This window comes from Castor canadensis, chromosome 11 (genome assembly GCF_047511655.1).
Source record: "Castor canadensis chromosome 11, mCasCan1.hap1v2, whole genome shotgun sequence".
Taxonomy (NCBI): domain Eukaryota; kingdom Metazoa; phylum Chordata; class Mammalia; order Rodentia; family Castoridae; genus Castor; species Castor canadensis.
The window spans coordinates 123,156,056-123,181,265 of record NC_133396.1 but is presented as its reverse complement, the minus strand read 5'-3'; the positions used below and the strand labels follow the sequence as shown (position 1 = coordinate 123,181,265).

Sequence of the window (25,210 nt, the reverse complement as noted above, 5' to 3'; positions counted from 1 at the left end):
GTTAGGATTTCAACATATGAATTTTAGAGGGATACAGTCAGTCCACAAGAAACGTGGTATCTGTTTTCTGCAACTGTCCAGGAAATCTTCTAAGAGGCTCTAAACAGTGTTTTTTTTTTTGCAACCCTCACTTGCTTTCCAGGAGACAAGAATCAGCTCTGAGATCTTTCCAAACCACCATCATCTTCCCTCAAGCACTCAGAAGAATGTGGCTCGTCACCACTCCTTACAGGCAGGGGCCCTTCCACCACAAGACTCTCCCACCAGGAAGCCACACAAACACCACCGGGGTAAGACAGAGCTCCCTCACTCTACGAGGCCTGCAGATAATCCTACCACAACAGTACAGCTCACAGGTAGTAGAAAGTCCCTGTACTCCCCAATTCCCTCACTTCCTCCCAGTGGGTTCTGAATCACCTTATCCTTTATCTCTCAGGCACTCAGACAAAGGCAGAAGAGACACAGCCCACAACTAAAAATGATGCCAGTCAGCAAACCAAGTGAGTTCCCTTCCTGTTCCTGACCCTAACCCCCTCACATTTCATCCATTCCTCTCTTCTAAATTTTTTTAATTCATATGTGCATACAAGGCTTGGGTCATTTCTCCCCCCTGCCCCCACCCCCTCCCTTACCACCCACTCCGCCCTCTCCCTCTCCTCCCCCTCAATACCCAGCAGAAACTATTTTGCCCTTATTTCTAATTTTGTTGGAGAGAGAGTATAAGCAATAATAGGAAGGAACAAGGGTTTTTGCTGGTTGAGACAAGGATAGCTACACAGGGAGTTGACTCATATTAATTTCCTGTGCATGTGTGTTACCTTCTAGGTTAATTCTTTTTGATCTAACCTTTTCTCTAGTTCCTGGTCCCCTTTTCCTATTGGCCTCAGTTGTTTCCAAGGTATCTGCTTTAGTTTCTCTGTGTTAAGGGCAACAAATGCTAGCTAATTTTTTAGGTGTCTTACCTATCCTCACCCCTCCCTTGTGTGCTAAAGTTTTTATCATGTGCTCAAAGTCCAATTCCCTTGTTGTGTTTGCCCTTGATCTAATGTCCACATATGAGGGAGAACATACGATTTTTGGTCTTTTGGGCCAGGCTAACCTCACTCAGAATGATGTTCTCCAATTCCATCCATTTACCAGCGAATGATACATTTCCTTCTTCTTCATGGCTGCATAGAATTCCATTGTGTATAGACACCACATTTTCTTAATCCATTTGTCAGTGGTGGGGCATCTTGGCTGTTTCCATAACTTGGCTATTGTGAATAGTGCCGCAATAAACATGGGTGTGCAGGTGCCTCTGGAGTAACCTGTGTCACAGTCTTTTGGGTATATCCCCAAGAGTGGTATTGCTGGATCAAATGGTAGATCAATGTCTAGCTTTTTAAGTAGCCTCCAAATTTTTTTCCAGAGTGGTTGTACTAGTTTACATTCCCACCAGCAGTGTAAGAGGGTTCCTTTTTCCCCGCATCCTCCCCAACACCTGTTGTTGGTGGTGTTTTTGATGATGGCTATTCTAACAGGGGTGAGGTGGAATCTTAGTGTGGTTTTGATTTGCATTTCCTTTATTGCTAGAGATGGTGAGCATTTTTTCATGTGTTTTCTGGCCATTTGAATTTCTCCTTTTGAGAAAGTTCTGTTTAGTTCACTTGCCCATTTCTTTATTGGTTCATTAGTTTTGGGAGAATTTAGTGTTTTAAGTTCCCTATATATTCTGGTTATCAGTCCTTTGATGTATAGTTGGCAAATATTTTCTCCCACTCTGTGGGTGTTCTCTTCAGTTTAGAGACCATTTCTTTTGATGAGCAGAAGCTTTTTAGTTTTATAAGGTCCCATTTATCAATGCTATCTCTTAGTTGCTGTGCTGCTGGGGTTTCGTTGAGAAAGTTCTTACCTATACCTACTAACTCCAGAGTATTTCCTGCTCTTTCCTGTATCAACTTTAGAGCTTGTGGTCTGATATTAAGATCCTTGATCCATTTTGAGTTAATATTGGTATAGGGTGATATATATGGATCTACTTTCAGTTTTTTGCAGACTGCTAACCAGTTTTCCCAGCAGTTTTTGTTGAAGAGGCTGCTATTTCTCCATCGTATATTTTTAGCTCCTTTGTCAAAGACAAGTTGGTTATAGTTGTTTGGCTTCATATCTGGGTCCTCTATTCTGTTCCACTGGTCTTCATGTCTGTTTTGTGCCAGTACCATGCTGTTTTTATTGTTATTGCTTTGTAATATAGTTTGAAGTCAGGTATTGTGATACCTCCAGCATTGTTCTTTTGACTGAGTATTGCCTTGGCTATTCGTGGCCTCTTGTGTTTCCATATAAATTTCACGGTAGATTTTTCAATCTCTTTAATGAATGTCATTGGAATTTTGATGGGAATTGCATTAAACATGTAGATTACTTTTGGGAGTATAGACATTTTTACTATGTTGATTCTACCAATCCATGAGCATGGGAGATCTCTCCACTTTCTATAGTCTTCCTCAATCTTTCTTCAGAAGTTTATAGTTTTCCTCTTCTAAACTTTTACTTGAATGCCTACACCCAAAATGTGGAAAGAGAACACAAGAATATCCATGTCTACACTTAAGAGGGAGCCTTTCCCCACTCTACTGCCTCTTAAAAAGGAATCCCAGAAGCAACCACCTCACTGGCTCCTTGATTCTTCGGTACATTGTCATGTTTTGTTTTGTTTTTTTCTTTCCAGTTATGGAGTCGCAGTTCTGGATAAGGTAAGAGAACTCTCATTTTGAAGGGGTGGGGTCAGATGGCATCCTAACTGATATTTTGGTATTCCCTAATAAACTCAGGCTGGGGTGAAGGGACACTTTCTTCCTGGATGCCTGGAGGGTACTGAGCATAGACACAGGTATTAGGGGACCCTGTGAGACCCAAGGCAAATAAGTCTACTATACACAAGCCAACCCAGGCACTAGTTCTAATTCTAGGACTTCAGGGGATCTAGAGTCTCCTGTAATATCTTTTCTTTTTCTCTCTAGGAAATCATCCAGCTTTCAGAGTACCTCAAAGTAAGTGGCATGGTGACCCTACACTCAGCTTGTCCACCCACCTACCCCCTCCTCCTCCAGGTTAATTTTACCATCTTGCATTTTACCATAATCTACCAGGAGGCCCTCCAAAGGGAGCTGGTACTGAAACAGAAAATGGTGATTCTCCAAGACCTGCTGTCTACCCTGATTCGGGCCTCTGACAACTCTTGGAAGGTAAGGAATAAAATCTTTGAATAAAACTCATGGGCTTCTATGTGTGCCCATCTCATTTTTCTTTGCACACCATTCATCAAGAGAGGACTGCTCCAGGTGCCAGTGGCTCAAGCCTACAATCCTAGCTACTCAAGAGGCAGAGACAGGAAGATCACAGTTCAAAGCCACCCAAAGGCAAGACCCTATCTCAAAAAAAAAAAAAAAACCATCACAAAAGAGGGATGGTGAAATGGCTCAAGTAGTAAAGTACCTGTCTAGTGAGTGTGAGGCCCTGAGTTCAAACCTCAGTACCACCAAATGAAAGGTCAGGTGGGAGATTGTCTCACAATCAAAGAGTAAGATGGGAAGAGACAGGAGGTGGGGGTGCTCAGATCTAGAGATCAAACAGGTCACAAAGTGTATGGATCATCAACTGATAGTCATGCTGCTATGCACCCAGGGAAGGCTTAGAACCAAAAGTAGAAAGAAGGTTCACCTTTTAATTTGTGAGAAGAAAAGAAGGGAGATCCCAGTATAGTTTATATTACTGAATATGGTCAATATCTATGATTGTTGTATGGAATTCATTCCAATATCTATCTAAGCCAGCCTGCATTCAATGTTCAGCCCAGACATCTGTGTCAAAGTTGGAAGGGACCTTAAAGATGATCTAGTCTAATCTCATTTTGCCCATGATGAAAATGAGTCTCAGAGAAGTCACTTTACTTGCCTAAAGGCACATAGCTAGTTAATAGCGAAACTGGAATTTGTCAAAGTTGGAAGGGACCTTAAAGATGATCTAGTCTAATCTCATTTTGCCCATGATGAAAATGAGTCTCAGAGAAGTCACTTTACTTGCCTAAAGGCACATAGCTAGTTAAAAGCGAAACTGGAATTAAACTTCAGACCTGCCAGACACCAGTGGCTCATGCCTGTAATCCTAGCTACTCAGGAGGCAGAGATCAGGAGGATCACAGTTTGAAGCTGGCCTGGGCAAATGGTTCATGAAATCCTATCTTGAAAATACCCAACACAAAAAGGGCTGGGGAGTGACTCAAGTGGTAGAGCACCTGCCTAGCAAACATGAAGCTCTGAGTTCAAATCCCAGTAGCACAAAAAAAAGTTCAGGACTCTAATTTTAGAAAATTCATTCCATGAATATGCATAAATCATGTTCTTCCTACAGAGTACTGGGCTAGCACTGGAAATAATGAGTTTAGACAGGACTCATGCCTGTATAAGGGAGCCAGATACCTAAATGATACAAAAGTGTGAAAAGTAAAACAAATGTTTTCAGGATATAGTAGATTACAAGGAATGGATGACTCCAGAGAAGAGAGCCAGGGGAATGTTTGTAGTTATAAAAACAGTTGCCAGGCAAATGTGGAAGCAAAAATAGTATTGTAGGCAGGAGATGTGGAGCAGGCAAAGATCTAGAGGCGTATGATACAGTTGAATGCAATAGTGCTCCAACTTGTTTTTAATCTCAGGGCCCTTTTATACTATTTCTTAATTACTGAAAATTCCAAAGAGCTTTTTATATTTACCATATTAGAACTTAGCATGTTAAAACGGAAACAAGAATTTAGAAACATTAATTTAAAAATAATACTAAATTGTCACATACTGACCTAAATTACTTTTTTTTTAATGGTACCAGAGACTGAACCCAAGGCCTGACATATGCTAGAACAGCACTCTACCACTTGAGCTGCACCCCAGCCCTGTTGTGTTAATTTTGTTTTTGAGATAGGGTCTCACTACCTTCCCTTAGGCTAGTCTCAAACTCAAGGTCCTCTGCCTCTGTTTCCCAAGTAGCTGGTATTACAGGTGTGCACAACACTCATCTCTAAATTATATATGTTAATTTAAAATAATTTTATTTTCAAAAAAAATAGCAAAAGGAGTGGCATTGCTTTACATTTTTGCAAACCTTTTTAACATCTAGCTGAACAAAAGATAGCTAAATTCTATTTGCTTCTAAATTCAATTTCTTGCTACACATTCTTTTAGTTGAAGTTTACGAAGAAAATTCAGTCTCACACGGACATTTAGTTGGAAAAGGGAAGACCTTGCAGATCCCTTAAAATGGTCTTGAGGATTCCCCTGGATGGGAGAGGATTCCCAGAGATCCTCAGATCCCACAGTGAAATACATTATGTTCAGGGAGTTACACACAGGTTGATGCCACCAAAGCATAAGGCACCAGGTGCAGTGAAACAGAGCATGCACCCTCACAGGCCTCATGAACACTGTACTCTACAAGAAGATGGCTTGTGCTTAGACAGAGAAATATAATAGGAGGCTGTGAAACATAGCCAAGAAGTTTACAGTGATATATATATATTAAAAAAAAAAAAAAAAAGACTTCCTAGACTCAGCCCTGGCTCCTTCCTCACATCAGTGGTCAGTCGCCGAACCTGGATTTGGGAGTCTGTGGTCAGAGTTCCTGCTCGCTCAGGAAGTCATTTACATTGGCAGAGGAGGAGCCTGGGGCAGGATCCTCAGCTGTGCCTGCCAGGTGGTTTCCGGTGCTGAACTAAATTGAGATCATCTCATTCATTTGTTCAACAGACATTTGATAATTCCAACTCCATGCTGGGTCCTACGCTTTAGGAACAAAAAGAAATACAGTCCTTGCTCTTAAGGTGCTCATGGTCCAGCCGGGAAGAGAAATAACAGAACTCCAAAACAGTCTAACAAAGCTAAATGGCAGTGTATTCTACACCATACAGGGAAAAGATAATTATTCAGCCTGAGGTAGAACAGGGAAGATTCCACTGGAAAGAGATCATTTTAGCTGAAGAATGAGTAGGAGTTTACAGGTACAAAAATAGAGTGGATAGTAGGGAAAAGGAGCAAAAAGGAGAAAGGTGTTTAAAGGAATCAGAATGTTTGCAGAAAGTGTGACAAAGGATTGGGTGTAACAGAATATGACTGAAATGAAGGGATCATATCAGAATAGTACCAAAGAACGGGCCTCCAACAGGTCCTTAAGCTTTTTCTGTGGAACAGTGTATTTCAAACTTAATGTATTGAGCTCTTTTTAAAGGAAAGACACATACATGTATGTGTGTATGTGTGTGCATTTGTATATGTGGATCACTGCAAACTTCTCAGATCAGAGAACCCATAAGAAAATAGGCTACCCCAGTTTGAGAAACACTGCTGCCAGCAAGAAACAGGGTGGCACCCTGCTCGGGTTAAAATCCTACACTTATCTGTGTCTGCCCATCCTTACAAGGTGCTTAATCATTATTTGTGGAACTGAACTGAAATTGGATGATCCATGTGTTTAACAAGTTTTCTAACAATTAAGACCCTGGCTCTGAGTGGGGATAGGGGCAGTAGTAATAGCCCAAGTAAGCTACACAGAGTTTGAATTATAGCAAGCTTGGAGGAGATGGGGAAGATATTTTAAGAGCCACTGATGGCATAAACTCAGAAGGGGTATTTCATCTCATGCTCCAGCCCAAGTGTAGAAGTTCCTCTGGCTGTGGTTTTCTCCTTCCCTTCTTCTCATTCCTCCAAATCCTCATCCTTCTCTTCTTCCTCCCTACTCCTAAGCTCCCAGCTTTCTGTTTTTAATCAAAATAGTCTCAGACTGTTCAGATGAGGACCCTTGCTTCTCCCCAAATGAGACAATTCAACTCTAGCCCTTCCATGAAAGCTTCAACTTCAATATAGGACAACCTTAGTCCATGGTATTTGGAAAAATAATTGGATGAATATGGCCAGAACTGGTACTTGGACATCCAGGCCAGTTCACACTTTATTTTTTCCATTTGGCCTCCATGATTTGAATATTTATCTCCACATGCAAAGATGCTCACAGCAAGCTATTAGAACCCCAAGGATCAGTGCCCTTTGTTTCCTCCACCTCCATGTGGAGGAAACACACTCCAACCCCTGTGGATACCATCAGCCTTGGGGTGCAGCTGAGAACCCTAAGCTGAGTTCAACCTTCAGAGCAGAAGCCACTCAGCCAGTAAAGAAACTCAACATTGGGCAATACAAAACAGGAGCAGGACATTCTTGGGTTTTAAGATCTGCAAAGTAGAATCGAGATCTCGAGATGACAGCACAGTGGGGGATTGGCTACAAGCCCTAAGCAAGCTCTACCACAGCAGAGATGAGCTGTGGGCTGGGGCATCTGCGGTGAGGTAGTGGTGTTTTTGGAGAACAGATCAGAGGCGGGGGAAAACCAAGCAGAAGCAGGAGCTGAAACCCTCAGACCGGCACCAGGTGTGTATGGCCTTCACCTTGCTCCCTTTTCCAACCAGGGATAACTGTTTCCCCTAAGCCCCAGGCTATCAGGGTGTGACTGCCTAGAAAAGGTCAGCAACAGGCCTGTAAGTAGTAGTTCTTCCCATACACTGTAACACTGGGCTTCAGTGTGGGGAGAACTCGGGCTCAGGTCAGGAAACTACATGCCCCATTTGCAACAATTTGGCTGCAACTTTCCTGCCTGCCCTGGGGAGTCTGGGAAGGCAGAACTGTGGACAAGAGATTTTGTTCAAGCCCCAAACTTGGGTGGCCCTCCATCCCCAATGAAGGGGCTATCATGAATTGTCTGTTATTACAACATGAATGGAAAAGTAATCTGGGATTGAGCTAAAATACAAATATAGCTGGAAAAGGCAAAATGTTGAATTAAAGCCATACTATGGAGCAGGGAGAGAGGAAACTATCCAAAAAGGATAGAAGACTGAGGAAATTTTTAAAATATTGTCTTACGCCTGCTTTCTTTCCATGCAACAGTAAGATAATCCTTAAATGTGGTGGGGTTGGTTGCATTCTGCAGAGCAGGAGCCAGGGCAAAGAAAAATGTGTGGAGTTGGACAAGTTGAACCAGGGGAGTGGGTGGGGAGCCAGTTGATTTCAGGACCTGCAGATTGACAGTGAACAGGCCACTTGGGGAATGCAGCTATTTTACCAGTGACTCCAAGGCCAAACAGTGGATGTCTTTGTCCATGTCTTTCATCTGTCCCAAAGCCCTGTGGTTATTACAGATGCCAAATCCCTGACTCTCAGCTCTCTGTCTCACATGAGACATTGAGAAAAACATTAATAGCAGAATGCACTTTAAAAATTGTTTTTGGCAAAGCTTTTTGCTTTTGCAAGGCCCAGCTGAGTAACACAGGAAGCAGATAGGGTGGGGGCACCCCCCGCCCCCCATGGTTAGAAGAATCAGCCAAACAAGATCAAAACAGGAGCTATAAGATACCACTTCCTGCCTCCCCCAGGCACCCTGACACTCATGCAGGGAGGCAGACCTCAAAACAGAGGCCACTCCTCTACCCCCAGACTGTTATAGGCCTGAATTACTATAAGGGATGGAAATATCCAGGCGGTCTGAAAGGGGCCACAGCACCCCAGGCCTGAAGAGAAGTGGAATTTGTAGATCCCACAAGCCTCCCACAGGGCCTGGATGGAAAAAGTCAGAGAAAGAATATGAAAACCAGCATTGCTGAAGAGGCCCACGCTGTTTCTCTGGGAAACTTAATATCACTGATAGCTCCCCAACCCCCTAGACAGATATACCTGAAAACAAAACCCCTACCTGGTAAAAGAAAAAAAAGGGGGGGAGTCTACAGGTGGAGAGAACAAAGCAGCAAGGGTGTTTTCAGCTACTCAGTTGAAATGTTGAAAAATTGAAAAACAGACAATGGCCCCCTGCCCACCTTTCTCTACTCAGCCTTGAGATCAAGCAATCTTGGAATGTCCCAAATGCCATTAGATGCCTAGCATGCGCAAGGACCTGGGTTCCACCCCCAGCACCACAAAAAATAAAAATAAGAAACCATTAGACTGGCCCAGCTTGTGCATAAGTAAAATATCACTTCTGGGAAGCCTACTTACCCTGCCTCTGCTCCTACCCTGCTTTAATATCTCTCCCCACTCTCCCTTCATTTTGTGCTTTCTTAAAGAATTTCCCATCTTGAGTCATGGGCCAGGCAGGGAGGAGAGGGTGTTAGTACAGTCGGTCCGTCATATCTGCAGGTTTCACATCCTCAGACTGAACCAACCTCAGATCAAAAATAATTGAAAAAAAATCTTGTCTTTCTTGTCCCTAGTCCCTATGCAACAATTTACATAGCATTTTCATTGCATTATAGGTAATCTAGAAATGATTTTAAGTATATGAGAGGATGTACATAGGTTATAAGTAAATACCACACCATTAAATAAAAGGGACTTGAGTATCCATGGATACTTTGCACTCTGGGGCAAAGGGAGGTCCAAGAGCCCCTGCTGGGCACCAAAGGATGACTGTATGTGAGGGATGTTATAACAAAATACTAGACTAGATGAATTCAACAATAGAAGCTTATTTTCTCACAGTTCTGGAGACAAAGTATGACATTCAGGTTTCTTCTCTTCATTGTTTCCTTGGTTGCAAGTGTTCATCTTTGTCTTCACGTGATCTACCTTTGTTATATCCTAGTGTCCTCATCTCCTCTTTTTGTAAAAATACCATTTATATTGAATAAGGGCCTTACTAATTTTTAAGTAATTACTTGTTTTAACTTAATTACTTCTTTAAGACCCTACCTCCAATATGGTCATGTTCTCAGGTACTGAGACGGGTTGAACTTCAACATATATATTTGGGGGGGGGGCTATAATTTTGCCAAAATAGGGAATAATCAAGAGAATGCAGATTCTGCCTGGACAGAGAGATCCTTTTAGTCTTACTGGCCTATTCTTTATAGATAAAGCCTGAAAGGAGATGAGGAATACAGAAGTACCTACAGGGGAAAGAGGTCTTGAAAAAGGACAGCTTAGAAATGTTCCTTCTAATGGCCCCCTACTATGATATCTGATTTATTGGATAAAGAGCCTTGAGATGAGAAGAGGACTGGGGAGCCAGTCAGAATTGTCCTTGTCTTAGTACAGAGAAAGAGAAAATCCTCTCCTACTCAATCATCATTTGTCATCTCTGTTCCTCTTTACCAGCTGAAAAAATTCAGTTCCACAAACATTATTTAAGTACTGACCATGTGCCAGGCTGAGAATGTAGAGTTAATTTCTGTGCAGACTATGTTTTGGCTTACTAACTCATCCCATTTACTCTAGGGACAAGTTAATGAAGACAAATTGAAGGGCAAACTAAGGTCCTTAGAAAACCAACTCTACACCTGTACTCAGGTAAGCATTCTAGAGGACATTTACAGCTCATAAATCTAGAATTAAATAAGAATGTTTGAACCTTAATCCAACTTTCTAAAAATGCTATCATATAGGGATTAACACACATATTCTTACCTAGTTCTGGTTGGTAGTTTTCATTTTGGTCCCTAATTTGCCATATCACTATCTCCACCCTTCTCTTTCTCCTAGTATCCTTCTGTTTGCACCCTGGGAAAGAATCCTAGCACTGAACATTTGTGGGCTCCAGGGGAATCCGGAGAATTCCCTCAACTATAGAGAGAGTGCTTGGTAAAGATGTACACTACCCAGCTAAGCGTCATAGGCCCCAATCTTTCCATGGACAACTTTTTTCTAGTAGTAACCTCAGTAAGAAAGGAAGAGTGTTGACTCTTGGTTTGTGATATTATTATTCAGCTTTAGTAAATTAACTTTCACATTTGAGAAGGAGTGGATGCCTGATAGGTGGGGAGATGTCAGGTAAGAAAATGGGGAGGGGGGGACCTAGCAGACTTCTTTCATTTAAAGATAAAGTACTTTGGGCTGCATAGCTGGAGTCTTGCAGAACAGAGCTCATATAGTCTATAGGTTTCCTGGCCCACACATTTTTTCAATATGACCTGCTTTATTAAGCTCTTAGGAACCAAGGTATGTCAACCAAGCTTGTAAGAGACTAAAGTATAATTCAGAGTACCAGTCTATTCATTTTCTATGGGGAATGAAGCCAGAACTAGTATGGTTAAGTCCAATAACTAGGACATCTGCCATATATGACCTCAATGAATCACTCCTAGATTTGGTTTTTAACAAAAATTCCAAAAACATAAGACCCATTCACATATAAATACAAAATTTTAGACAACTCCAAGGCTAAATGGAAATAGCTCACATTGATTCCTAAATTTTCATTATCTGGACTACTGCTTACCCAGTGAGTAATCTAGAATTGACAGTAAAAGCTGCCCACTTTTCCCAAAATTACAGACCATGGGAAGGGCAAGATTCCTGGTGAGTTTGAAATTTTGTTCCAAGACAAATTTTTTAAATCCATTAATTTTAAAACGTAGAGTTTACTAGGAATTTCTCAGATCCCTGAGGCTATAAAGATTTTTTTTTTCTTTTAAGCAGCAGAAGCAGCATGCTTCATACTCTGAAGGCATTTACTCATGTCTCTCCAGTAAGGGAGACATGAGTGAATTGGGCAGAACAATGGAGGCATATGAACACTAAGAAAAGCTACCTAATCCATAAGGAATTATGTATGAGCTGAGGGTAGTTAGTTAAGATTCATCAGAACCGGTAATTCTGAGCTGTATTTTGCACATGTGTCGAGGTAAACTAGATGAAAAGGTGGGTAAGGAGGCCCAAGGCAGAAGCTATCCAGGCAATGGCAGAAGCCAAAACACACAGTGCTTGGGAGATCTGCAAGCAGTTCAGCTTGGGGGGAGGCCATATAGAACAGTCTGGGTGGTACGTAGCCATGTCAGGGAATTTGGAGCTGATCCTTAGCACACTGAGAGATTTACACAGGAGGTAACATGATCAGGTTTGCATTTTAGAAAGAACTCTCTGAGGAGGTTCTGAAGGGAGGCAAGGACTGGTGATAGGGAGACTATTGCATTGACCATTTATAATAGCATTATATGAGTCTGGATTAAGGAAATAGAAGTAGGGATAGAAAGGAGACAGGTATGAGCTGTTCAGGAACATGACATGACAAGGTTCAATGATCAACCAGATTACTGAGATAGGAAGAGAGGAATTAAGGATGACTCCCTGATGTAATGTAGGAGGCTGCATGGATGATGTGCTAGCCACTGAAATACGAAGCCCAGGAGAAATGAGCTTATAAAAATGGGTTCTGTTTGGATGCAGTGGATTTCAAAGCCTGAGGAAGGACTAGGGTACAATGCCCAGCAAGCCTCTCACATGGTCTGAGGGACACTTCCTGCTCAGCTCTAATCCTGAGGACGTCCACCAGATTACTGTTGTCTCTGCCCTGGAGGCAAGGACCATGTACAGGGAAGCTCAATGTGTATTTGTCGAAATGCATTAAATTTACAGAAATATTCCCCTTGGGGAATGAAAAAGGTGCTCTTGGAGATGGAAGACCAGAAAAACAGCTATGAGCAGAAGGCCAAGGAGTCACTGCAGAAAGTGCTGGAGGAGAAAATGAGGGCCGAGCAGCAACTGCAGAGCACACAGGTGGGGAATGCTTCATTCTGTAGGACTGGAGACCCCAGAAACAGCTCTGGGAAGCAAGGGAACCAGCTGAGCTGCTCCCTGTGCAGCTCCTCTCATCAAATACACCTGGCACTTGTTATTGTACTATAAACAAATGAGGGGATTCACTTTGCCTTTGCAATCCTTCTTCTAAATCTCTGCCTTGATTGTTGAGGCTTCCACTGGAACCCCTTCCTCTCTGATCTTCCTCAGCGGTCCCTGGCCCTAGCAGAGCAGAAGTGTGAAGAGTGGAGAGGCCAATATGAGGCTCTGAAGGAGGACTTGAGGATCCTAGGGACCCAGCACAGAGAGCTAGAGAACCAACTCCACGTACTTCAGTCCAAACTTCAGGTACAGGGATGGGGAGGGAAGGGCTGTGATGAGAAAAGCTGATTCTGGGACAGGGGTCCCAAAGGCAGCAGCGAGCACTAAGCTTTCAGATCCTTACTCACTGCCTACTCTGTGCCACATTCATTGTTTTGGCTTTGAAATATAATTTTGAGTTTAGTAAGGATGACAGCACTGCTCATGCAAATGAACTGTTCCTTGAAATGACTCTATCCAAATGCAAAGAGCAGCCCAGCCCTTTGCTGCCCTTTGCATTTCATTGGCTGATGAATGCATAAGGGGTTGGGAATGTCATATCCCAACCCACTATCTGAACACCATCCCAGTACAGCATCCAGTTCAGAACTGCACAGAATAAATTTGTTTATTTATAGGTGCTAACATATCCTGCCAATGTGTTTTTAAGAGACTGTATTCAGAGGCGTTCCATGATTTCTAATTTGTTGTTACCTTAGAAAAGTTAACAAACCTCCTAAATCTCAGTTTCCTCATCTCTAAAATGCAGGTAACAGTACTTATATCACAGGGTTGCTGTATGGATTAAATAATCATGCAAAGCTCTTAGCATAATGCTTGACACATATAGGCATTCAATGCATATTAGCTATCACTTTGCATAGATTTCACTTACTTGGTTTGGAACTTTGAGGATCTATCCCAAAAGTTGATGTTTACAATTTTCCTGAAACAACAATCAGAATAGCATACTTGATGAGAAGGAATGTGGGAGAGAACCTCTCTGGCCACTCTGTATGGCATCTACATCTCAACCTTTGCTCTCTTCTTCCCATCATCTATATGGCAATTCTTAGGAAGGTATTTGGAGTTTTTAAACCTTAATTCTTTGTGACAATGGCCCTGCTCCCCCACTCCACCACCACATACAAATTGACAATGCTACAAAAAGTAAAGTGAAAATAACTGGAAGTTATACTTGGTATGTCTTAATCTGGGGTTTTGCCAAGGTGTCAGGATATGTCGCTTATGTTTGTTTGGTGATGCTGGAGTTTGAACTCAGGACCTGAAGCTCAGGACAAGCACTCTGCCACTTGAGCCATGTCTCCAGCCCTGTTTTACTCTTAGGTTACTTTTCAGAAAGGACCTCACGTTATTTGCTCAGGGCCAGCCTGGACTGGGATCCACCTATCTATAGCCTCCCACATAGCTGGAACCACAGGCACATACCACCACACCCAGATTATTGGTTGAAATGGGGTTTTCTCACTAACTTTTTGCCCTGGCTGGCCTTAAACAGAGACCTTCCTGATCTCTGCCTCCTGAGTAACTGGGATAACAGGCATGAGCCATAGCACCCAGGTCAGACGGGTCCCTTATGAATATCAAAAGTCTAATACGTTGCTATAAATATTGATAAACAAGGCACAGCAAAAGAATACAAAACAAACCTTCCTTATTTTTCCATTTCCCTAATCCTCCTAGCTCTAAAATTCTACAATTTTCTTAACTTTCCTCTTCTATGGGACCTGCTTCTGTGCTGGCCCCTCCTCCTCCTTGCAGGGAGCAGACAGCAGAGACTCACAGATGAACCAGGCCCTGCGACTTTTGGAGTATGAGCATCAAGAGTTGCAGGCCAAGATTGAATGCCTGCAAGGGGACAGAGACCTGTACAGCTCTGAAACCCAGGACCTACAAGGTATCCTTCTCCTTGGAGGCCTCAGGAGTTTGGGAACCATGGCTGAGTAAGCTCAGAGAAAGAAGGCTGGGTGGAGAAAAGGCTTCAGCCTTTGTTTGCTTGGCCTTATGATTTCATTTTACCTTGAGGGAAAGACAGGGCTATTTTAATCATTCAAGACAAAAACTAATTTTGCTTCACTAGAGGATCTTGTATGAGTTTTCTCCAGCCCCTCCCTGCAGGCCAAACCACAGCTGTTCCCCTATTAGTCACATGTGTCAAAGTCACATTCCTAATTTGAAAGGGAAAGGTCAGTGCAAACATAAGGCAGAGTGAAGAACTCCCAGTCAGTCTGTGTCGGCTGAGAAAAGACCTGAGTATAAATACAATCGTTAGGTCAACCCAACATTGTGATGCAGACCCCTAGTTGTGACTAAGGTACTTGGGTGCTATCTCCCTCCTCAGAACTGGCACAAGTAGAAGACAAAGCACCTTCCACCTGACACATAGCAGAGGCCACAGACAAGACAGTACCTATTACTAATTTCTATCACTAGGTGTTGAGTTCATGATGCTGAGTTCTTCTAATTTGGTTTGCATTTCATTTTCAGATCAACTAAAGAGATCAGAGGAGGAGAAACTCACCCTGGTGACTACAGTACAGCAGCTGCAGGGTAAGTTTCCTTTTCAGTCAAACTGGCACAGGTGGCTTTTTGGTATCCCTGGGGCTCCTGTCCTTCAAAAGGCATTCATAGGAAGGACAAGGGGGTCTAATCTCTAGTATATCTCCTACTTCTGTGCATTTTCAGACCCACTTCTTGTGAAGTGGGGTCTTTTTCATAGTTCTTCACAAGTTATATGTTAGCTTGTTTCTTTTTTTTCCCCCTTTCTACTTTTCTCCTCCCATGCCAATGACAACTTGCCTTTCCATGAGAATTGCAGATTTTAAAAAGTATCAGGTTTTCTAAGGTAGTTCTTTTCTTACATATCCTAACTTGTTATGTACATGAATGTGTCACTTAGGTTTTTCTCACTAGAAATGGTTCAGAAACTAAGCATTTCTCGAGGAGCCCCTACTAAGAGTCAGGCACCCTAGACATATGCACTGAGGATATAACAGCAAACAAAAGTAACAGTTCCTTCCCTATGAGGCTTACATTCTAAGTAAGTCTAATATGTGAAGTCATAATCATTATTATGGAGAAAATAAAGCAGGTTAAAGGTAAAATAGTCACTACTTCATATAAGGCCATCTGGGAAAGCTTTTCTTCTTAAGTAACATTTAAGCAGAGACTTGGCAATAAAGACATTATAAGAGATATACTAGGATGGTATATTTCGAACAAAGTACCAGTTTGGGCAATTTGAAGAGCAGAAATATATTGTCTCATGCTTCTGGAGGTTAGAAGTCCAAATTTAAGGTGTCAGTAGAATTGGTTTCTTCTGAGGGATATGAGGGAAGGACCAGCAAAAAGGCTATCTTCTCCTTATATTTCTTCCTATCATTTTCCCCTGGAGCATATCTGTGTATGAAATTTCCCCTTTGTTTTTTTTTTCTTGGCAGTTCTGGGGTTTGAACTCAGAGCCTCACACTTGTTAGGCAATCTACCACTTGATCCACTTTGCCAGCCCTTTTTTGTATTGGGTATTTTTGAGATCGGGTCTCATTAACTATTTGTCTAGGCTGGCCTCGAACCATGATCCTCCTGATGTCTGACTGTTAAGTAGCTAGGATTACAGGCGGGAACCACCAGTGCCTGGCTTGAATTTCCCCTTCTTATAAGAATTTCAGTTGTCTGAGTTAGGACCCACCTTAATAACCTCATTTTTTACTTGGTAAACACTATAAAGACTCCGTCTCCAAGGAAGACCACATTCTGAGGTACTGGGGGTCAGGACTTCAATATATAAATTTTAAGGAACAAAACCCAATCCATAACAGATGGGACTATCTTTTCAATTAAGGTTCTAAACAAAGGTCAGAAAAGAGGTCTTGATAGTAAATCTGCTAGCATATATAAGCTCCATGTGTTTTCCAACAGGTCTGCTTCAGAATCAATCCTTACAACTTCAAGAACAAGAGAAACTCTTAAAGAAAGGTCAGCAAATTTAATAGCACAAATTCTAATATACTGTTCTTTCCTTGCCTGCCTAGATGCGTGGGGATAGACAACATGACCTCTTGGAATCCCATCCAATTCTGGGAGTCCGTTTAGTCAGGGATGTAGGAAGCTCTTAAGGAATGATCATTGACTCTCAGGACACTTTTACCTAGTTACTCTTCTATTATGAGAGGTATATAAACTGTAAAAAGTATTTCTACTTTCTCTGAAAACATGTTTATGTTGAAAATTTCAATAAACTGGTTTTGAACTCAGGATTTCATGTCAATTTTTACACTTGCTTGACTGTACAAATCACATCCAACTTCCCTGTCCCAAACAATGTGGCAAGAAAAAGTCATCTCACTTTAACCCTAAATAGTCTGCTGCCCAAAATTCCTGAGAATTTATCACTTACACAGATGGGGGCAATAGCTCCTCACTTATTCACAACACATGGTCTTTTGTTTTGTGAGGGTTTTTTCACAATCACTGGGTATAATATAAAAGAGAAGCAGAAATTATTATACCCACATAGTAAAGAAAGTAAAGGTCTCTGGTCATACAAATTAAAGAGAGTTTAAAGAATAAAAATGACTCCTAATCCAGTAATCTTTTCACCAAGACTAAGATTACAAAGTGGCTGAAAATCCATCTTTAACAACAGAAGACAAATTCTAGGATTACTCCCATTTTTAGGACTTTGAAATGAGGATATAAAGGAAACAGAAATACACAGATGCATGAAGCAAACCTACCTGACAAACTAGAAATTAGGTGATATACAACCAAAGTTATTCAATTAATAAGTATTTGCTAAAAGTGCAAGTAAGACTGGATACAAAGAAAAATAAGATGCCAACCTTGCTGTCAAGGAGCTCAAACTCCAGTTATCTGTCTAGACAGAGCAGAGAAGGTCCCAATGAGAGTTCCATTCCATTCAGTTTAGCCAAGGGCAGGTCCTCCCTGCTCCCTCCCCTCCCCAACTCCTAGAAGTTCTCACTCAATAACAGGGCCCTTCCTCAAGTGGGTTTCACTATCACTGAGAATCTGGCTGCTTTTTTAGATCAGGATTTGCCTGTGTGGAATCCAAAACCATCTCACAATGAAATGGAGCCGGAGGGTACAGGGCAGGAGAAAGACTGGGATCTCAGAGACCAGCTGCAAAAGAAGACTTTGCAGCTCCAGGTCAAGGAAAAGGAGGTGAGAAAGTAGCCCTGGACTGTGAGTGGCTCAGGGAAAACTGCTGGGAGACAGAGGACAAGGGCTTCAAAGTTTAAATTGTGACTGGATGGCCAAGATATTCATTTGCTTCTATAAAAATGTCTTGTTTTTGTTTCCTTCCTTATCTATACCAGCCCCTAATCAAAAAATAGTTATTTTTTACAGTCATCCTAAACTCAAACACATATGATAAACACATTAACTTCTCAAGCTTTGTCCATTTGAGTATGTTAAAGCTTTTACATAGTGTCTTTTAAATAGCAAAAACTTTCCTATGTACAAACTCACAAACATACATATCCCTGGAAGCATTGGTAAGCAACTAGCTCCTAGGAAAGAAACTTGTACTAAAGTCACTTCCAGATCTTTTGTGCTGTAAAAACTTCACTTTTTGATACTCCACCTACAAAAGCACTTGCACATACACTGTCATATAGTAGCATTTACATGTATAATATGTAATATATGCAACATAATCAATGTTCAACTGAACACATTCCAGACAAACTAGGTGAGAGAGTAGAAAGACAAACTGAAATCTCTGAGAAAGGCTGGGAAGAAAGAATGATTCATTCAAGTGAAGGAATACGGTACTCAGAGCATTCTCCGCTTCCCGGGTTTATCACAGACAAAACTGGTAGTGATGACCTTGTTGATATTTTCCCCAGTGCAGAGAACTGCATTCAGAATTAGACAACCTCAGTGATGAGTACCTCTCCTGCATGAGAAAGTTGCAGCACTGTCGAGAAGAGCTGAACCACAGCCAGCAGCAGCCGCCCAGAGTAAGACGGTCCATTCTCCTGTCCAGCCCTAGATGATGGTGGTTTCCTTTTCAGCCAAGTCTTGCAGATAAAAATCTCTTAGCCCATGACAACATCTGGTCACTCTGTTACACTCTACTTGGTTTAATACTATGCTGACAGTACAGCAACCATGAAAAAAAACACTGGCTTATGCATGCAAGACCAGTTTTCATGAAACTCTTGAGCCTGGAAAAAGACTTAATACAGGTTAAACATCCATGATCTAAAAATCTGAAATGCTCTGAATCCAAAACTTTTTGAACACTGACATCATGCTCAAAAAGTGTGAGATTGGGCAAGGGGGTGTGTATCAAGTGGTAGAGCGGTTGCCTAACATGCCCTTAAAGTCCTGGGTTCAATCCCCAGTACACCAAAAAAATTTTATTAAAAAATGGTTTCACATTTTAGAGCATTTCAGATTTTTAAAATTAGGTCTGTTCAACTGGTAAAATCTATGAAAATATTACAAAATCCAAAAAACTCCAAAATCTGAAACATTCATCGTCCCAGGCATTTCAGATAAGGGATACTGAACCTGTATTAGCTTAAATACCAGAGCGTTCTTTAGGCTACAGTGAACATGACAATGACAATGGGAGGAGAGCAAAAGTACTGAAACACATGAACAGGGAATATAATTTTGCTGAGTTATTTTCCACTCCTGATTATTTGTATCAGCATTTCAGTGTTCGGCCCTTACTGGATATGGTTTCCTGAGCCAGGTTTTATCCCAAGGAAGATGACAGAAAATGGATGGGACAATGAAGGAAAAAGCTTTTTCTCTGCCACCAACCCAAGAGGTTTTTCCACTAGTCTAGAACAGGATGGACTATGCTTGCCCTACTTTCTTCAACTAACTCATGGCTGCTTTCTTCTGTCTCCACCTCCCTTCAAACAGAGGCAATGTGGCCAGTGGTTCCCAATGTTAATGGTGGTGATTGCTACAGCACTGGCAGTGTTCCTGGCTAACAAAAATAATCTACTGATCTGAATAACTTGTGACATGTGCCTGGAGTAAAATCAGAAGCAAGCAACTCAACGAAAAGCTCAGACAGTTTGGGTACTTTACAGCTTGGATTTCCCCTCCAAATGAATTGGAATTTCTATTTTTTTTTAACCTGCTATAAATAAACTTCCCAAGACTGCTCCTTGGAACTTTCAGTTTATTCCTGAATAATATATCACAGTTATTACACTTAAATATCTTGGTCTACTCTCCTTAGCCCAATTCAGGTAGAAGTATATCAACATATCAGTCCTCCTGTTTTCCTAGGAGACACTATTTGCATAGGGCAAGTACCATACAAGGGTATACTGCTAGTCTTCTACAACCCTTTCTTTTCTCCAGCATCCCTTTCCTTCTACCTCTTTCCAATGAAAAATGAATAGATACCTCTGCTAAGTACAGATTTCCAAGTACTGAAATGGCAAACATGTACTACCAATGCTATCACCACCACCACCACCTATTCCCATTTGCATATGTGGCCAATTGCTCATAGCATTCTTCCCTCATGTTCTCAAGACACTTGGAATTGGCACTTGACATGATTCCTATTTGACATCACCAATCCAAAGATGTTTATTTACTGAATACCTTCTAGATAGGAGGAGAATTAAAGTCAGAGGGCCACAACTGGCAGTGTCACTATCTCAGAGGAGATGCTGAGGTCAGCAAAGTCATTCTGAGTCCTAAATCGGGTTCTGAGATCCTTCTCCCAGGCATTTAGAATATCCCTCAGGTCTGGGAACAAGCTCTCTGGGATACTAAAGGAATATAGCAGTATTGGAGGTTGACCTAGCAGCCACGAAATCCTGGCAGTAAACACCCGTAATGGGATTAGGGCTAAGCAGTTGTCATTTCCTTGGTTCATGTGAAAGGTGTAAGACACAGGATAGCCCAGGAGGATCCCAAATAAAGTACAGAGATTCCAGTCTGTGGAATGGAGCCTGCTATGGGAGACACCTACAGACAGGTCCCTCTGCAGGCCATGCAAATGCATGATGAGCTCGGTCACGAGGGCCTTCAAGTCCTGAAGCCGGTCCAATGAACAGACAGAAGGGTGAGGATGTTTGCTGGAAATATCCACCACGGCTATGGTACCAAGCAGCACCTGCTCCAAATGTTCACATACATGCTTAAGATTGACAATGAGGCTATTTTCTCCAATCTCAAGAATGTGAAGTCCCAGGGCCAGGAAGCCCAGCCCCTGCAGCTGCCCCAGGTAGTTCTGAAGCTCCAATACTCCTGCAGAGTTGCAATCATAGAGCACAGCTGGTTTCAGTCCCCGGGCCACAGCCAGCAACTCTCCAGCTAGGTGGACGCAGATGGCTCGAGGAGGACTCTTTCTCTTTCCCATGCCCAGAGTCTGCTGAGCAGCTGCCACCAGTAGCTGAGGGCTCAGCGTTGACATGAGATCTGGAAGCAACATCAAATATGGCCTCTTTAGCTAGCAACAGTTCCCTTCCCTGGGTTGCAGCTCAGCTACAGACACCTGAGAGAGCCTACAAAGAAAGTGGTAGCAATGAACTGTTAACACCAGCCAGTGGCAAACCAAGAAACCTACCACAGCCTTCCCATTAAGTCTTATAGTATCTCCCAATGATATTTTGTCCTTTCTCTCTAATTCAGAAGGCTGATCCAGGCCAGTAAAGATGAGGTCACCAATGCTACCCTATTTCTCTGGCTTACTTAGTATTCCTTAGTCTCAGATTCGTATCTTTCTGGGTTTATAGCCAGATTTATATTATCTCTGATTTCTAAATTTTACCTGTTGAAAATTATGTTCTCTGATTAAAACCTTAAGAAGTTTAAAGCAGAGAAGAGGCAGCACAGTCTCTGGCAAACTCATTGCATTTCACCTAAAACGACCCTTCTGGGACAGAGTTTTTGGTTCCAAATGTACTCTTTCCACGGCCAACTTCCCTTTTAGTGAATAGCTGCAATAGCAATCCTATTAAACTAACATACACTAGAATGTGAACAATCATCTCAACCTGAGATATAAAAATAAACGTAATCGGCTAGAACTGCAGGAAAGTTGTGTTTTAACCTCTGCTGACCTCGCCTTCCCCTTCTGGCAGCTATCCAAGGACTGTGGGACGTTAAATTGCATCCAACACACGTACCGCACATCTGAGATTAAAGTGACGGGGTTAAAGCGGCAGGTGTTCTAGCTTACAAACGTTCGGCTTCCGCTTCCGCTGCAGGTTCGCGGGCTCAGGAACTTCTTCCGGTGTCCTGGCTGCTGCTGGGAAAGGCGGCTAGGGCTCGGCGCCCCACGACAATGGAAATCCCGCCCGCGCGAGGAGGACCTGGCGAACTAGCTCAACTCCATGTCGGCGAGGACAGCCAGTTGCGAAGGCGCGCCCTTTCGGTTCTCCCGTTTCTCCCTCCAACCCAACCCTCCCATGACGTCACCCATTCCGCTCAAGCGCCTCGCCTGGCCAAGCAGTCCTCCGGCTTGCCGGAAGTATGGTCCGCCTGAGCCCCGCCCCTTCCGGCCAGACCGCCTCCAACCCCGCCCGTCTGCCTACGGACTGGCAGGGGCGGAAGTGGAGGAAGCTAGTGAGATTTGTTGCTTGCCGCTGTCCTCGCTTTACCTTGTGGCATACCTTTCTTGAGTTATGAAGTCCAATGGCCCACTTGACCTCCCGGAAAGCTAGAACCAGGGCATACGACATCTATTAATCACGCTTTGCGTTGTGTCTGAAGAAATGCGCTTTTTCTTCCCGACAAACCTTGTCAAGACGACTGACATTTTGCAAAATATCCTCACCTGTGGGTGGTGCTATAAAGCTTTTTTTGGTTTTCCCGCTTTGATGGCCCTAAATTATAAATTTGGTAGTCTTGACTTTCAAGGAGGGAAGGTATGAAACCGTGAGGTAGGACTAGGTTGTGACTCCGTGGTAGAGCACTTGCAGGGCATGTAAGAAACCCCGAGTTCGATCCCCAGTACTACCAAATCTTTTTAAAACCATAAAATTCCATTTAAAAGCACACCCATTAAAAAAAACAAAAAAAGTCATCTAATACGTTCTAGGCCTGCTCTAGGAGTGTTTGCATTGTAAAGAACAGACCAACCCCACCCTCATGGAGCTCAAGTTCTAGAAGTCATTTGCTGATTTCAAATGACAAAGATTCAGAGGCTTTTCCATCATATCTTTTCCATCAGGTCGGTGCAAAGGAAAAGTGTTACTTGACATAGGGAGGTGTCACTCTTAGCTCTACCTTGGTGATATCTGCAAATTGTGAAAAGAGATAACACATAGGAGTAAAGATGGAACCAGCATTGAAGGAGGACCAGGTTGTAGGGGTGTAACTCTGGTTTTTAGCTCAAAGAAGCAGACTAGAAAATAGTCTAATTTTTTTCCATCCCATATTTATTTATTTTACTTCCCCATGGTAGTTAGCAGTAAACTCTCAAAATGGAAGACTTATTTAGTTCATTCATTTATTACAGCAACAAATACTTGTGAACAAACTGCATATCAGGACACTGTTGTAAGGACTGGAAGCAAATTCCAAGATAATCTTCACCTTTAGCAAGTTTGTAACTAAGCAGGACACAGATGCTTAATAGTTACAAAGGACATGATTATTCTAAAAGTGAAAGTTTAGGGTGCTGTTGGAACATACAATCAGGGACCTAGTTATATGGGAAAGGGACCAGCCCAGATTCAACACTTGCTCTCCTAATTTACCTGTATTAGGTTCTTTTTAACTTTGAACTAATGTAGTGTGGTGGTGGTGTGCATAGTGATAAAAAAAGAAGTGCTGGCGACAATCTAACTTCCCTTCCCAGTCTTAAGCAAGGTGAAGGCAAGGGAGTACAAGACACCTAAAGAATGAGTAGTATAGCCACCAAAGTGGATAATAGATTGAGTGCCCAAGAAAGGATACCAAAACTGAGAAAGAATACTGGAGATGATCAGAGGAGATCCCCACATGTACTCTCTCAGCATTCAGAACAAAATTCAAAACAAGGAAGATACTGGGCTATCTGGTTAAGACCATATAAAACCATTCATCCATCCCTCTGACACACCTGTAGACTTTTCCAGTCACATAGTAAAAGCTTCGTCCCTGGCACTTCAGAACACTATTTTCAACATTCTTTACCAGCTCATATTATCTAACCTCCCATCCAGATGGACATTTCACAGAAAGGAAAGGAACCAGCCCATACTCAACAGCTATCCTCCCACTTTATCTACAATGGGTTCCTTTTAACTTTGAGCTCACAGATGCTGATGGGGGTAGCCAAACATCAAGATCAAATCTCTCACTTTACCCACTCAACAAAATGACCCAAAAAATGTAAAATTTCTATGCTTTGTACAATTCCAAGTTTCTAAAAGCCCAACTTTTTCTTGGAGCTGGGCACTTGAGATCTTTATCCATCTTTCTCTTAGCTGCGCTTTTAATAACAGCAGGTTCCACTAGGTCTCTTGGAAATCCTTAAACTAAAACATTTTAAATAAATAAGTCCCATTGTCACTTTTAATTAAATTGAGCCTTTAGGTTTTTAAATAAAGCTAACCCAACTTTCAGTTATTTGAAAAGTAGGAGGTGGTTTGGTTTAAGGGTAGCAGATGACATATGTTTCCTTACTATGACCTGACACAAATAGATATCAGTATTAAAGAGGACTGGGGACTGCAAACAAGCTTAGCATCTTGTTTTCCATTTAGGACTTGCAATTTAAATTATGTATAAATTCATCTTAAAGAGAAAGAGTGGAGCTGAGCAAAGTTTACTAGATACAAGACCAATTGTGACAGATAAAGCTACACTGCTCTATACCACTCTCACCCTCATAGTTCACACCCAGATACCTCCCCTAGCAAGGAAGATGAACAGGTTTACATCAGGTAAGCCTTTCCCAGAAGAGTACTACTCAATCCTTCTTCACCCTGGCCTTAACACAGCCAACAACGTCTTTTTATTTTTCCCAACTGTGAAAATCCAAATGACAGGAAGACTCTTTAAAATCTCCAAGCAGCTGGGCATCATGGTACATGTCTATAATGTCAGCCCTGGGGAGGCTGAAGCTGAGTTTGAGGCCAGCCTGGGCTACATAGCAAGACTCTGTCTAAAAAAAAAAAAAAAAAGCCCAAAAATAAAAGTCTGTAAGAAGCAAGAAGAACTGTCCCTTTTGTCTTTTGTACTCAGAGTATGTCCTAGGTGCCCAACTCCCTCCCAAGTCTTCCTCAGAGAAGGAAACAAGAAAACGAACACTCTGGTCTCTGAAGTCTACCATTGGGTTACATGTGCTCATCCACCACACACACAAGGTTTGAGTGGTGGCAAGGTACACCTGACAACCTCTTCTCTCACAGGATCCCTAGGCTTTCTGTGCCACCAGCTTCCTCTTAGATTCTCAATTTATAAGCTTTTACTCCACAGGTCGAGTGACTTTCAGACTTTGGCACCCATTTCTATTTGGATATCAAGCTTGGTTTCTAGGCAACCAGTCAGCTCCTCTCCCTCTTACTTCCCCCATCAGGGAGCCAGCT

General features: G+C 42.2%; 2 protein-coding genes across 7 annotated transcripts in view; one reads left to right on the top strand and one right to left on the bottom strand.

Annotated features, from left to right (window-relative positions):
* Traf3ip3 (TRAF3 interacting protein 3) overlaps positions 1 to 20,016 on the top strand; it is a 33,849-nt gene extending 13,833 nt beyond the window's left edge. The window contains exons 3-16 of one of the 3 annotated variants that reach the window (XM_074048416.1): positions 143 to 356; positions 437 to 500; positions 2,711 to 2,735; positions 3,003 to 3,032; positions 3,132 to 3,227; positions 10,287 to 10,358; positions 12,423 to 12,563; positions 12,795 to 12,932; positions 14,448 to 14,583; positions 15,174 to 15,236; positions 16,605 to 16,661; positions 17,731 to 17,867; positions 18,557 to 18,670; positions 19,590 to 20,016. In XM_074048416.1, the coding sequence (XP_073904517.1) occupies positions 143 to 356; positions 437 to 500; positions 2,711 to 2,735; positions 3,003 to 3,032; positions 3,132 to 3,227; positions 10,287 to 10,358; positions 12,423 to 12,563; positions 12,795 to 12,932; positions 14,448 to 14,583; positions 15,174 to 15,236; positions 16,605 to 16,661; positions 17,731 to 17,867; positions 18,557 to 18,670; positions 19,590 to 19,682 (1,380 nt within the window). In that variant the 3' untranslated portion in view covers positions 19,683 to 20,016. Of the gene's footprint in view, positions 1 to 142; positions 357 to 436; positions 501 to 2,710; positions 2,736 to 3,002; positions 3,033 to 3,131; positions 3,228 to 10,286; positions 10,359 to 12,422; positions 12,564 to 12,794; positions 12,933 to 14,447; positions 14,584 to 15,173; positions 15,237 to 16,604; positions 16,941 to 17,730; positions 17,868 to 18,556; positions 18,671 to 19,589 lie in introns of those variants that run through there. The other 2 variants (XM_020162827.2, XM_074048417.1) reach the window with 2 other exon arrangements.
* Positions 20,017 to 20,242: 226 nt separating this feature from the next.
* On the bottom strand, positions 20,243 to 22,904 carry C11H1orf74 (chromosome 11 C1orf74 homolog). 4 transcript variants are annotated; one of them, XM_074048423.1, is made up of 2 exons: positions 21,755 to 22,904; positions 20,243 to 21,196 (listed from the first exon to the last, which is right to left on the bottom strand). In XM_074048423.1, the coding sequence occupies exon 2, from the start codon at positions 21,121 to 21,123 to the stop codon at positions 20,314 to 20,316; it is 810 nt and encodes a 269-aa protein (XP_073904524.1). In that variant the 5' UTR covers positions 21,124 to 21,196; positions 21,755 to 22,904; the 3' UTR covers positions 20,243 to 20,313. The 4 variants fall into 4 exon arrangements, with proteins under 4 accessions (XP_073904524.1, XP_020018417.1, XP_073904525.1 ...); XM_020162828.2 differs by having other exon boundaries at positions 21,821 to 22,904; XM_074048424.1 differs by having other exon boundaries at positions 20,243 to 21,110; positions 21,821 to 22,904.
* Positions 22,905 to 25,210: the final 2,306 nt, after the last annotated feature.

What these genes read in the sequence shown, in the direction of transcription:
- C11H1orf74 (XM_074048423.1), bottom strand. Translation starts at nt 21,123, where the DNA reads ATGTTGCTTCCAGATCTCATGTCAACGCTGAGCCCTCAGCTACTGGTG.